General features: G+C 39.2%; 2 protein-coding genes across 4 annotated transcripts; both read left to right on the top strand.

Annotated features, from left to right (window-relative positions):
- Positions 1-140: 140 nt before the first annotated feature.
- npl (N-acetylneuraminate pyruvate lyase (dihydrodipicolinate synthase)) lies at positions 141-4,870 on the top strand. Of its 3 annotated transcripts, none has more exons than XM_076039170.1 (12): positions 141-454; positions 738-808; positions 959-1,032; positions 1,807-1,894; positions 2,005-2,062; positions 2,520-2,595; positions 2,686-2,778; positions 2,887-3,032; positions 3,137-3,183; positions 3,273-3,357; positions 3,452-3,491; positions 3,903-4,870. In XM_076039170.1, exons 2-12 carry the CDS (start codon positions 756-758, stop codon positions 4,046-4,048), a joined length of 906 nt encoding a protein of 301 aa, XP_075895285.1. In that variant the 5' UTR covers positions 141-454; positions 738-755; the 3' UTR covers positions 4,049-4,870. The 3 variants fall into 3 exon arrangements, with proteins under 3 accessions (XP_075895285.1, XP_075895283.1, XP_075895284.1); XM_076039168.1 differs by having other exon boundaries at positions 141-533; XM_076039169.1 differs by having other exon boundaries at positions 142-533; positions 734-808.
- A 1,307-nt stretch (positions 4,871-6,177) lies between these two features.
- Positions 6,178-11,694, top strand: sec22bb (SEC22 homolog B, vesicle trafficking protein b). The gene is made up of 5 exons (XM_076039239.1): positions 6,178-6,372; positions 8,026-8,135; positions 8,272-8,432; positions 9,938-10,084; positions 10,183-11,694. The coding sequence occupies exons 1-5, from the start codon at positions 6,298-6,300 to the stop codon at positions 10,335-10,337; spliced, it is 648 nt and encodes a 215-aa protein (XP_075895354.1). The 5' UTR covers positions 6,178-6,297; the 3' UTR covers positions 10,338-11,694.
- Positions 11,695-13,320: the final 1,626 nt, after the last annotated feature.

Here is a 13,320-nt window from a genome sequence, read left to right as displayed (position 1 = left end):
AATAAATAAAAAAGTGAATCGACGTCATGGGCTACCTGTAAGGCAAATATAAGGGAGAAATATTCGTCACAAGGGGCGTCACCTTTCGCGACTCGTACTGAATGCCAAGGTACGGAAAGACAAACACTGAGCACACTGTTGTTATACTGACGAAATTAGTTTGATAACGCTATCCACAAGTGTGTTTAATGTATAAGGCTTGGTCACTTTTTTCGACTCTCAGTTTCTAAACCCATAATGGTGGCATTCTTTTTTCTAAATCTAGCATGATTTTAACTCATTGTGACTTCTAATATAAATCGGGACTGCTTGAAACATCTCATTTGGATAGCTGTGTATTTTACTCCTATTTTGTAGTTTACGTCCATTAACTATATTTCCCATGAAGCCTTGCTGTATCACCTGACGCCCACTGGGGTTCACATGACAAATCCTTGAGGATTCTGAAAAGCAAGTAATAACCGGCCAACGACTCCTTTGAGTTGTAATTAATGTGCTCGGCACAGCGTGCAGAAGGAAGGGCTCCGTGTCAGGTGTGGAAAGGCTGAATTTTCGTCTTGAAATTATCGTTGCTGTATTTTCATTTTAAATGCAACCCCAATACCGGATTTCATAATTGTGTCACACTTGTTGATCCGCATCATATCTTGTTACTACAAATGGAAAACGCATTTCAGCGTATGTACTTGGATTGTCATGTGTTTGTGTATCTGACTGCACATTTTTATGTCAGGTAGTCAGGAAGTCAGTCAGCCATGGAGGGTAAAAGATTAGTCGCAGCCACATTCACTCCACTTACCGACGAAGGGTAAGAACTGTTAAGAAACCATCGCCGTCATCTGGTTCTTAATTAATTATTATTATTATTATTATTTTTACATTTTGCAATTGTGCATTTTAAACTGCCTGTTCATTCGATGTTCCTCATTTGCTGACTTTGTATATTTACCCAAATTAGTGAAATCAACTTGTCGGTGATTGGACCATATGTTGATTATTTGACAAAGAAGCAAGGCGTTAAAAGCATATTTGGTAAGAATCTCTTTTTAATAAATCACTGACTTTCAATAACTCAGAATTCATTCTTTTTCTTGCATATACAGTACTTATGTTGTTTTATGCAATCATTTTAACTCATAATTCTTGAAACCTGTAGTAATTGTATGTGTGTGTCTATATATAATTGTAAGTAATGTAGAATAATTGTGTCTGTCTGTCTGTTTTTGGTGTAACCTAGCAGAGAATATATTGATATATTAATTAGGCCTTAAAAATGAAACTATCGTTTCATTTTTCACTTTGTCATTTTGATTAAAGACAAAGATATAATATGTTGCATTTTCCAGTACTGACACATCTTTAAAGTTAGAAAAAAAAAAGTTATTGAGTGCCACAATGACCATGAACAATCCTTGTTGCTCACTAGAGATAATTATGGATTTTTATCTACACTCTCCGCAGGAATGTAATGTTTTGTCTTGGGATTTGACTTTTTTTTCCCCTGACTGCTCGGTCATCAAAAAATAGGGTTTGCTTGAGGCTAGAACCTGTCGAGATAAAATTAGTTGTTGTTTCTTTCACGCAGTGCTTCTTTGGAATTTAAATTGATTTCTGTTTGTGCGTCATTATGTTGCAAGTTTCGGTATGAACCTACAGAACAGTCAATTTGCTATTGTTTCATTTTAACTTTCTGTCTTCTCTCATTGACACGTTTTTACCTTTGTTACTTTATCTTATTATCTTAGTTTTGTTTATTTGCTTGTTTGTTTTTTATCATGCGACAAAATGCGCAATCGCCTGCCATAGTGAATGGCACCACTGGAGAAGGCATGTCTCTCAGCGTTGATGAAAGAAAGATGTTGGCCAGGGAGTGGGTCGAAAAAGCCAGGGGCAAGTGAGTTGTCATACATTTTCAGATATTCACTGAGTTTCATGCGGGGGCTTGTCCTATTTTTTTTGTTTATATTGGCGTGTTTGAGTGCATGTGTGTGCTTGTCTCCACAGGATGGATGAAGTAATTGTGCATATTGGATGCGTGAGCTTGAAAGAGTCCCAAGAACTGGTTTGTTACTCAAGACCCGCCTGAAAGACTGCTGCTTGAAATTCACCTCATTATCGTTAACCTGAGAGTGAAGTATAATGTCAAACTGATGTACATGATTCATTAGTATACTCCCAATGCTTGTAGAGTGTTTGCCTCATCCCTGAGGTTAGCAGGAGTACATTGAAGTGTTTTAATGTTATTGTGGCTCAGCTGGCTTTGTCTCTACAGTATGTCACCACAGGTCCCGCTATAAAATCTTTGATTAGATTAAAAGCATTTCCTGCTGTCAGCTGGAATGGAATGGGATAAAAACAAGAGCAGTGATCAAGTCGATAATATGCACTCAACTCTTTCGGCTGTTTCTCAAAGATAATACACTTTAGATAACCGCAGTGATGTTCTACTCCTTAAAGCTTTCTTAACACATTATCTTGGTCCACGTCATCGTTCCTCACACTGGTTGACCTTTCTCCAGGCTCGACATGCAGAAGAGATTGGAGCAGATTCAATAGCTCTAATCACCCCCTTCTTCTACAAGCCCACTACTGCAGGTATACATTCATTTTACAGGAAATAGTATTTTTCAGACAGAAATTGTCTTATTTGAACATTTATTTTACCCCTTCCCTCTTTTTGTTCAGATGTGTTGAGGAAGATTCTGCTGCAAGTGGCCTCAGTGGTCCCAGCAATGCCCATCTACTACTATCATCTTCCACAAGTCACCGGCGTTAATTGTCAGTGAGGTTGCCTGTTGCATATTTTCATGCAAGTATAAAAGGTTGTTGTGAGGTCATGTTAATCCCAAAGCCACAATAAAGGCTGCTGCTCTGTCACCCCTTCAGTGTCTGTGGCGGACATAGTGGAGGGTATTGAGGAGTTCATTCCTTCCTTCAGTGGTGTGAAGTTCAGCGGGGTTGACTTGATGGACTTTGGCCAGTGTGTCCGCCACAGCAAGGATAATTGGTCTTTGCTTTATGGTGTGGATGAGGTCAGCATTATTCCTCTTGATATTATTCTTCATTGGTGTCATTTGGAGCTGGGTGTTTGCCATGAAAGCCTTTAACAAACATTTTTCTATTTTTTTTTCCAAAGCAACTGCTTGCAGCTCTGGCTTTGGGAGCGGATGGAGGCGTTGGAAGGTCAGCAGACTAAATATTTACAATGGAGGTTCCCTTTCCTTTCACTCTGCTATACTCAGCATTATTATCTGGACATTTCATGCCCTCAGCACATATAACTACGTAGGAGGTCATTTCAACCAGCTGATCTCAGCATTCAACGAGGGCAATCTTACCCAAGCAAGAAAAATACAGGTAACCTTCAATCTTGTTTTTTGTTTTTTAAACCACACCATTGCCATTCTGTATCAACTGGTACCTGATATCTTTGTCTCATGTCCACATTCAGTTCAAGCTGCAGGAGCTTCTCAGCCATGCCATTAAACTTGGTGAGTCAATGTTGCGCGTTAATGTTTTTCTACTGAGCCTTCAGAAAAGAAGTGTACCTGTGATAATTTGAATTCTTTTCCAACCTTGGATTGTGACTCCAACCTGTTTGCTAACTGTACAACACTGGACAGAGAGTCTACTGTGCCCTTTTTTTTATGTGAATGCTGCCAAATCGAGCTTTTTTTCCCCAACGGTTGACATTTGACACAGTAGCACATAAATGGATTGCAGGTCTCTTGTTGTCAACAGGATATTTTACCTGTCAGTATTTGTCTCGCCTGGATTTCTGGTTTTGTCCCCCTGCAAGTAGCTCCTAATAAATACTGGCAAAGTTTATAGATTTATTTTAAATGCAAATAGTCATTCTGTGTCTTTTGAAACTCCTTTTTTTTTTTTTTTTTTCAAATCAGGCTTCAATTTGGGAGTGAACAAGCAGCTGATGACGGATGTGTCGGGGCTGCGTTTGGGGCCTCCTCGACTGCCTGTGACGCCATGTCCTCAATCTGTTGCCAAGTCTGTTCTGCAGAAATATCAAAGTGTTTTTCCTGAATGTTGATTGTTGCTCATCGTAAAAATCAGTACTAGTAATCAGAATCAGATGCAGTGTTTCTTAAAAAAAAGTCCTGATATACATATTTTTGGCAAAAAAAAAAAATAATAATAACACAGATGCAAACAAGTCACTATTTAGAGGTTTATACTTAAACAATATTAATTAATAAAAGCAAGCAGTGTTGTTTACTGGCTATATTTAATGTGAGGCATGCACAAAATACTGGACCTCACATGGGCATTACTGAATGGAATCAAATTGTATAGTTTATGATAATAGAATAGCTTGCATTTAAGTAAAAATTGTTCTCTGCATTTGTCATATCCTCGTGAGAATCAGTGGGCAACCACTGTGCAGCTCCCAGGGACCAGATCAGGATATTTCTCACTGCTCTTGGTCGAGGTCACCATTTGAATTTTAAACTCAGACGTGTTTTTGATAATTGTAGGTCAAAAGTATTCGTGTTTGAAACTAATACTGATAAAGTGTACCAGAATACTTTCATGGGCATTCCTACTGCTTTTCGGTCTCTGTAGTCACTGGTATAATAATGTAAACTGAACTAAGTAATATCAGTGTTAACTGAACACTGACTAATTAATGAGGGACTGTTTTTTGAGGGACACTTTTTTATTAATAGATAGTTTATTGTGTATGACATTTTTGTACTAAAAATACGTTTTAAAAAAAAAGTTAAAAGCGAGAATATGACTCATTGCTGATGCAAATATGAAACACTCCAAAATCTTGTTTGTAACAAGTTTTCTTTTTTTTTAAGAACAGTTAATACTCAGGCCTTCCATTAAAAGTACCAATCAAAAGGTTGCTTGTCTGTTTCTTGTGTTTTTGTGTTCTGTTTTATTTAGAGAGGCACCATTTGAAGTTTTTCTACTTTATAGTCTTGCTCTCATTTGTTCCTGCAATAGATAAATAAACTACACATACATTTTGTACTGGACCAATTTTTCTTACACTGTTTGATCTGACAGCTGTTTTGTATGACAACTTTTTTTCATAGGCTGTTTTGTCTGAGGTATGACAAGTTTTCCTGAGACCTGATACCTTTTTGTCTGACACTAGTCTGACACTAAAGCCTGACACACAAGGCTGTTCTAAAATGTAAACCAAAATGTTGGCGAGTTAAATAATGTCAACAGGACTTGGTTCTTGGTTGAGTTGCCATTAACCTAGCTCTCCAAGTCTACAATGAGCTGGATTACTGAGAAACTTCACCAACTACACAGAAACCAAGGTATACAGAAGTAGTAAAACGCTACATTATGGAAGGCAAAGAATGTCTTGTTAAACAGCTCATATTTAGCCCTTGGGCAAAGTGTCCTCTAGCCTGCCCACCCATTGTTTAGGTGCTCTTCTTCCTTGTGTCCTATTCACAAAGGCCTGTTCTCGAAAAGAATTTCACCTGAGAGACAGCATGTAAAGAATTTATTGGCTTCTTGTAGAGAGGCTAGAGCACTGTTGCCCAGAAAATATATATTCAATAAAAAGCATGACACTGCATAGAGTATAAGTCCTGATTAAATATAAATGATGATGTAGCCGTAACAAAGTACAAACGAACTCTTACATAGATTAAAAATATACATCCCTATGTACTAATATTTTCTTGCTTTGCTTCTTGTCCGTCGTTTTTAAAAGTAAAGCTTGAAATTCTCTCATTCTTTTCCAGGGAACAATGGCGCCCCCCTATTGTATAGAATCTAAACTTTAAAAAGCTATATTTTACACATAAATGACGTGGAAAACAGAGACATTCACGATTCCGCTTTAAGACGTCTATAATATCTCCAATTTTCTGAAGCTAACTGTCACATAAATACTGACGACCATCAGCAAATAGTTAATAATTGCCTTCAGAGTCACCAGTTAGATTAAATAAATAATATCACCATTAGTTCCATTTAGTTTCATATCGCAAATAATTATAGAATAATCAAAACGAAAGCTCTCTTTATAATTAGATTTGCCTGAATTTTTTTTCCCTTTTTTTTTTTAGTAGACGTAAACCTAAAACAACGGCGAGTCACAGTTAAGCGGAACTATGCATTCACAACCCATTTTCCGCGTAGCGACGGGGCGGAATTATATAACAGTGACACCTAAAGCTCTAGCGTTTCCGGCCAGCTCAGCGCATCAGCCCTGTGGTGTTGTCAGTTTACAGCCTGTCACACAGTCGCTCCGGTTACCTATAACATTTCCTGGGCAGCGGAGAAGAAGCCGGACATTACGGAGAGATGGTGCTGCTGACCATGATCGCTCGGCTGGCTGACGGCCTGCCGTTGGCCGCTTCAATGCAGGAGGACGAGCAGGTTAAAAAGAACAAAACCACACACTTAGCTATTTTGTCTCAGGACTCTGTGGCGTCTGTTGGCTAGCATTACTAATGGCTTCGTCTGTAAATGGCGCTAACCTAGAAAGAAACATCACAAAATCTACAGTCGGGAATCCAATAATTAGCTAAAAACCATTCCAGTGTATGTCCGTCTACATTTGCACAGCAAGCCTCTTATTTATGTAATCCAGCTGATCAGTTCCGTGGAGTTTTTAAACAACGGGGTCTCTGTGTTTTTGCCCTGACCTTATTGCGGTCGTATCTCAATTGATTTGAGAGTTCGATGCTTTATCAGCGAACGTTTTGCAGCTTGCGACTGACACGCATTTCATTCGACCCCAAATAAATGGGCCATCAGTCCACAGTCAGGCATGACGTCCACGTACTGTAATTCACCGAAACAACTGTTTTTCTGTACTGTTTTCACGTCACTCTCATATGAGAGCCTTCGTGTCATTTGAACCCTAAAAATAAAATTTCTCTCATCCTAAATATGTGCCTACCAGCCAGGTGTTTGTGAGGCAGATATTCAACAACGCTGTCGCCAAAGTGGCACCGTTATTCTCCCTGTCCACTAGATGGCCCTGTCGTGTTTATTTTCCAGCCAGGAAAAAATATACTTTTTATTCACTAAATTAGAGCGACTCGACATTTACATTTTTGTGTAATAAAAATAAAAACTATATTCAGTGTTGTCCATTTATTAATCTGTGGCCTTCGAGTTGTCAAGTAAAGTTTTGTTTAGTTAAATCTGCAGTTCATTGTCTGCCTACTTTGGTATTCAATGGCCCTGGAGTGGACAGTGGACACAACACTGACTGTAGGATGGGATTTTGCAAGTTTCTATCTTGGCATACCACAGCTCCATTCTCTGCCTCTGTGATGTATTGTGTGAGCCGGCCTTCAACTTATTGTCCTTTAAACCAACACACATCAAAAGTTGACCAGTTTTCATTCTACTATATGTCACTATACATTTCAAATAGATGCTTGTTGTTACATTCATGTTGAAAAAAAATCTATTGGAGTAAAAATAAATATTGACTTTTATTTTATTTTTTTAAAAAAAGGGACATGATGTAATGTCAGTTTGTTTTGTTGGACTTTTAACCTGACTTGTTGTCGTCTAACAAGTTTCTTCACTGCTCTCTTCTTTGCTTTCAAAAAGGGAAGTGAAAAGGTTTGTTGTGTCATTGCTCTGTGCTTCCACATCATACAGTACATGTTGCTGTCATGCTACAGTATAGACAGTATGGCATCGCTGTGAGTCGAACTTTGCTTTGAATAAACAAGAACCCTCTAGTAGAAACACAGCGCCGATCTGAAACAAGTCCCCAGATGCAGTCCGAGTATTTTGCCTCGGACTGGTGTAGCATCACACCGCTCAGTCTGTCTGTGGTCCTCCCATTACGCCATTTGTTTTAACACACCGTCGAAGGCAAAAAAAAAAAAATGTAACATCATCTTGGAAAAGTATAGTGTGGACTCTGGTCTGTTATCATTTTGCTCCACTATGTCCCAACCAAACCTAATTTACTTGTTTGTGTGCAACGATGTCATACAATCCCATCTTGTTTTCATTGGGAACATGTGCTCGTCGTGGGCTAAGTCTGTGCTTTTCTTTTCCCAGTTGGGTCGGGACCTTCAGCAGTATCAGAGTCAAGCCAAGCAGCTCTTCAGAAAACTCAACGAGCAGAGTCCCTCACGCTGCACTTTAGAGGCTGGTTCTATGTCATTTCAGTGAGTATGGAAGAGCCGCAGTTCACACGCAGTCTCTGTAGTTTTCCCAATGTCAATCTGAAATGGGGGGGGGGCAGCATGACCGGAGGCGTCCATACCAGTATGATGTTAATGTTTGCTGTCTGTCCTCTACCAGCTACTTGATAGAGAAAGGCGTGTGCTACCTTGTGCTGTGTGAAGGCAGCTTTCCCAAGAAGCTGGCCTTCGCTTACCTAGAAGACCTCCAGGCTGAGTTTCACGAGCAGCACGGAAAGAGGGTCCCCACCGTCTCCAGGCCGTACTCCTTTATTGAATTTGGTATGGCAGTGTCATTCTAACAGTTTGTGTGTAAACTCCAGTAAAAATATTTCTTCTTTTCTTTTTGCCACTGTTCAGAAGTAGTTGAACAAAAACCAAACAGGTGCTAACCAGCCTTTGTAACGAACATTGATGTGTGTTCCCACGATGTGGATGCTTGCTTGGCTGTTGTAGGCTGACTGGAACCAATCAGGTCAATATGGTGTCAATTAACAGACTGTTGTGTGGGTTGCAACCAAGACCAAGGTGAAAAACAAACGTGAGCTACAAAAGGAAAAAGCTCAAGAAGCATCAGAGGTTCAAGGTTTAGTGCTCAACCGTTGCTCAACAGTGATTCAGGTGCACATTTCTTTGATGTATTTCTCTTTTTTTAAAAACAATAGCATGTGACAGACCGTGCGAGAGAGGTTAACACTAGCACTGTTTTGGCTTTCACACAAAATGACATCAAACAAAATGGAGATACCAAAAAAAAACATTGGTTTCCTGTTTACGCACTGATAGTAAAGTGGAGCTTTCTTTACATTTTCCCCAAGGACCTCACGTGTTGGTAACCTAAAAATCTGTTTCCATATAGACAAAAGGCCAAACCGCATAGATGGGGCTACTCTTTTTTTCAAGAACACCCATGTAGGTGTGGAAACGTCTTCAGCTCAAGCGTCACACTCGTCTGATGCCTGTAGTTGGGCCTTTTTCATCGCTGCAAAGCAGGCCCTAGGGAACTTCCTCCCGACAGACGCGCTCCAACGTCACCCATGCATACATCACTTCCTCCGTGCCCTGACAGAGACCTACTGCAGCTGCTGCTAGCTAATTATAACGCTCTAGTTTGAATAACATTACAAAAAAAGGGAGCTAAGTTAAATTTGGCTTGTTAAACCATCCTCCGATTGTTGCCTTTCCCAGAGATGACAGACTGTTGTATCTGGCACAGGCATTGTTATTTTTGAAGAAATTGATGACCATTAAACCAAAACATAATAAGACCGATATACTGTACCACCCGAAAAATTAGAATATCAAGTAAAAGTTATTTTATTTATTTTATTAATTGACATATCTCAAGCAGTTCCTTGTTGTAACTTTGCTGATTAAGATTTTCAGCTTATTAAAACCACAAACCCACCAACACAGAAAATTAGAATACTGTGAAAAGCTTCAGTTTTGTAGGTTCAAAGAGTCCAAAGAATCCAAAACACCTGCAAAAGGGTCCTGAGCCTTTAAAAAGTCTGTCTTGGGTTGGCTCAGAAGAGTTCAGACATGGGGAAATACAACAACCTTTTCAGGATATTAAAATTTTCTGGGTAGTACTGTAGATTATAGCCTCAAGATCAGCAGGATGCAGACTCTTATGCATTAAGTAGATCTTTGATTTAATTTCTGCTCTCCCCCCACACATTTATTTAAGTAATAAGATATATATAAAAAAAACAAAAAAAAAAACACATTTGCCGCTGCCTTCAACCCCAATTTTTAATCTTCTGTTGCGTTGCTTCCCTGAACAGACACATACATCCAAAAAACCAAGAAGTCGTACATCGACAGCCGAGCAAGAAGGAATCTGGGCAGTATCAACACAGAGCTGCAGGACGTGCAGAGGATCATGGTAGCGAACATAGAGGAGGTGCTGCAGCGAGGCGAGGCCCTCTCCGGTAAGTCTGCGGCCTCTGCATGTGACTGATTTATTCCTCCTCGTTCATTTTGTCCATTCTTATCCATCAACCCCACTCTTCGTTTCTGCCCGCTGCAGCTCTCGATTCCAAGGCCAGCAACTTGTCCAGCCTGTCGAAGAAGTACAGGAGCGACGCCAAGTACCTGAACACCCGCTCCACCTATGCTAAACTAGCAGCTGGAGGTGTCTTTTTCATCATGTTCATTGTCTATGTTCGCTTCTGGTGGCTCTAATGGTGAAGAAGAAGAAGGGAGGAGGAGGTGGAGAGGAAGGAGGAGGTGTTCAAGAGGAGATCGAGCAGCAGAAACTTGATGAAGTTTTCACCTTCTTCTGAGAAAAAAAGAAATCTCTGCTCTCAGTAAGACTTTGCAGACAAACCACCGCCCATTGTGTCCCTGCTGGTCCTCTGATGTGTTATCTGAATATCAATGATGCCATTTTACATTGTTTTATCATCAATAGTTCTACATTCATGTTTGTAGTTGCCCTGGAGTGAGAGTGCGTGTCTGCGTGCATGCGTGGAATGATGACTTTTGGGTCTCTGAAGGTGATTTGTGCCGAGTAACACAGGCATAAAATGAAAAGGTGAAAAACATTTCCCCCCTCTTTTTTTTGTAATATCTCACAGCCGTACTGTATCGTAACAGGACTGAGTTCATGTTCTGTCTAATAAGAGAGATGATGGCAAGGAAGAAAGACTTTAATTATTCTAAACAAATCATATGGGCATCCCTATTATAAGTAGTTGTAATGGCCTTCACAGCATCCAGTGATGTAATATCTCGTAGTGGTAAATATCTGAAAGAACACTGCACTGCTTCAACTAGCAATCAAATAGACTTCAAAACAGCACAGTAGAAAACATTTCAGCCGACCTTTACTTTTCCAAGATACTATTTGGACGCCTTATAAAGCCTGATTTGTAATTTTATTTTTGTTTGTGTTAACAAAATAGTTATTTTTTTTGACATTATGGGGTGTCAAGTTCTTCTGGGACTGTGGAACATTTATTCCTGGTATGGACAATTTGTTAGTTTTCATTAAAGGGAAGACGGTTACTCGGGTTTGATTTTTGTCATTGTTTTAACAATCCTATGATGAATATATTTAATAAACATAATTGTTATAATAAGGAAAACTGAATGTGGATATTTATGATGAAAATATAAATGGCGGAAGTTTAAAGATGTTGTGAAAGATGTTGCAAAAGATGCTCCTAAAGTGACACCTCTCAGTTTAGCCATCCAGCTATTTAGCTGTTGTTCATTTTACACCTATCATACATGTAAAAAAAATTATCTTGATCTTTTACTTTAATATAAAACGATGAATAAGTGTTTTACAGTCCCTTTGCTGACCTCAACAGATTGAATCCACAATTGTTTTCTTTGAACTAAAAAAAAAAAAAGAAAAAAGGAAATAACAAAGAAGAAAGATTCTGAGTCCTTCTGTCCTCATTTTGTACATAATTTGCACATGAGATTGGATTCAGACTGAGGGTTGCAGCAGACTTCTGCTCAGGCTGGAAAAAAAATGCCTCTGTTTCTGCTTTTTCGGCTACCAGTGAATAAAACCCTTTGCACAAAACAATCCTGTCTGTCATAGAACTCTTTTTTCATGAATCAAGAGCTGCAGGAGAATGTAGAGGAAAGATGAAATTCTTAGTCTTGTGTAATCCTGAACTCAAGATGTAAGAGTGGGTTAGTTTGAGCCTGTACATGTTTGGTAATTTATGTCTTTTATACCCGCTTCTTCCCAAGCTCAGAGTCACGGGGGTCTGCTGGAGCCTATCCGAGCTGTTGTAAAGAAGGTGGAAAATGGATGGATGGATGTCTTTTATTGGTAATTGTTCTCACACTGCAGTCTAATTTGGCCTTATTTATTATTTTATTTTTTAGTGTAATTTATGAAATTAAGATAAAAATCAAACTTTGAGAAAATCAGTAAAAATCTGAAGTAAAATCTGATGGTACAAGTCTGAAATTAACGGGAAATTTTCACAATTGAAACAAAGTAAACACAAAAAAAATGCCTGTTAGTTACATTTTCCCTTCGTTTTTCTGGTGGTGGGATTTTGCCATTGAAATCTTACATTTGAATTTGAAATAGGCAAAACAAAAATGAAGACTCAAATTGGGGCCCAATGTCTGAACTGGCGTTCTCACCTTTATTTATATATCCCAGATTATTGTATTGATATCACAAAATCTCAGAGGACTTTGCACTCTGGCCTTCAGATTTAATGAGTGAGTAGACAGTAGATCTGTTTCCTTCTCACAAGAACCACTGTAACCTTTCCTTACTAGGGATTCGGTTTTGCCAGCATTAAGTTGATCCCACTGTTGACCAGCAGGGGAAGCACTCTCCTTACAGTTGCACTGTGACGTTGAAAAAAATTAACCTTCTATTTGCCTGGCCCGCCCTGCGCCTCTTGCTTCTAGCAGTCAGCCTGAGAAGTTAAAGCCTATGTTTCAGCTGAATGCTTCAGGTGTCGTGCGGGACAGCAAAAGTCTTTGCGTGTTCGTGTGTGTGTGTGTGTGTGTGTGTGTGTGTGTGTGTTTTAAACAAGTAAAACGTAACTCGAGCACTCGCGGTGTGCAGAGCAGCAGTGTCAGCTTCCAGCCTGACGTCTTACAGGAAATGTTAGAAGAGAACTGAGAAGCAGCCAAGGGTAGCATGCCAAAAACAAAAAACCACAGGGCACAGGCTAACCTTTTCACCTCTCAAAGGAAGCGGGTTCTTTTTGCGGGTCTGGCCTTAGTCAGTTAAAGCAATCTTTGTAATCTTGCCCCATCAGCAACAGCTGTAATTTACATGAAGGGTGCTCCTTGCAGTCTTCTGTTGCACTCGTGATCCATGCTACAGATGACCACACATTGGTACATATTAGTAAGCAGTGTTGGCGAGTAATCTATTACTAAATAATCCACTACTTTGATTAAACTACTTTTTAAGTAACAGAGTAATGTAATGAGATTACTCTGGCAAAACTGGTAATTATATCATAGTTACTTTATCAAGTAACAATTCCGTTACTTTTCTGAAGATTTTTGCAAGCTAAAGATCTTATTATCCACAAAATTTCCGAAATTTAGAAAAACAACCAGAAACAATGATGTCCCAGATTGATGATGCAGCCATTCATTCATTTATTCATTTGTGCGTTTGATAGCTGGAAATACAAACATTATTTTGAGTTCATCCCATCTAAATTGA

This window comes from Nelusetta ayraudi, unplaced genomic scaffold, assembly GCF_046127955.1.
Source record: "Nelusetta ayraudi isolate G7.1 ecotype Tasmania unplaced genomic scaffold, CSIRO-AGI_Nayr_v1 ptg000059l, whole genome shotgun sequence".
NCBI lineage: Eukaryota > Metazoa > Chordata > Actinopteri > Tetraodontiformes > Monacanthidae > Nelusetta > Nelusetta ayraudi.
Note: the sequence above shows the minus strand (reverse complement) of the source record. Positions and strands in the feature narration are given on the sequence as shown.

Coding starts and splice junctions, on each gene's coding strand:
- sec22bb (XM_076039239.1), top strand. CDS start 6,298: ATGGTGCTGCTGACCATGATCGCTCGGCTGGCTGACGGCCTGCCGTTG. Junction 6,373..8,025: donor CAATGCAGGAGGACGAGCAG/GTTAAAAAGAAC, acceptor TTCTTTTCCCAG/TTGGGTCGGGACCTTCAGCA. Junction 10,085..10,182: donor GCGAGGCGAGGCCCTCTCCG/GTAAGTCTGCGG, acceptor TGCCCGCTGCAG/CTCTCGATTCCAAGGCCAGC.
- npl (XM_076039168.1), top strand. CDS start 492: ATGTGCTCGGCACAGCGTGCAGAAGGAAGGGCTCCGTGTCAG. Junction 534..737: donor AAGGAAGGGCTCCGTGTCAG/GTGTGGAAAGGC, acceptor TATGTCAGGTAG/TCAGGAAGTCAGTCAGCCAT. Junction 1,033..1,806: donor AGGCGTTAAAAGCATATTTG/GTAAGAATCTCT, acceptor CGCCTGCCATAG/TGAATGGCACCACTGGAGAA.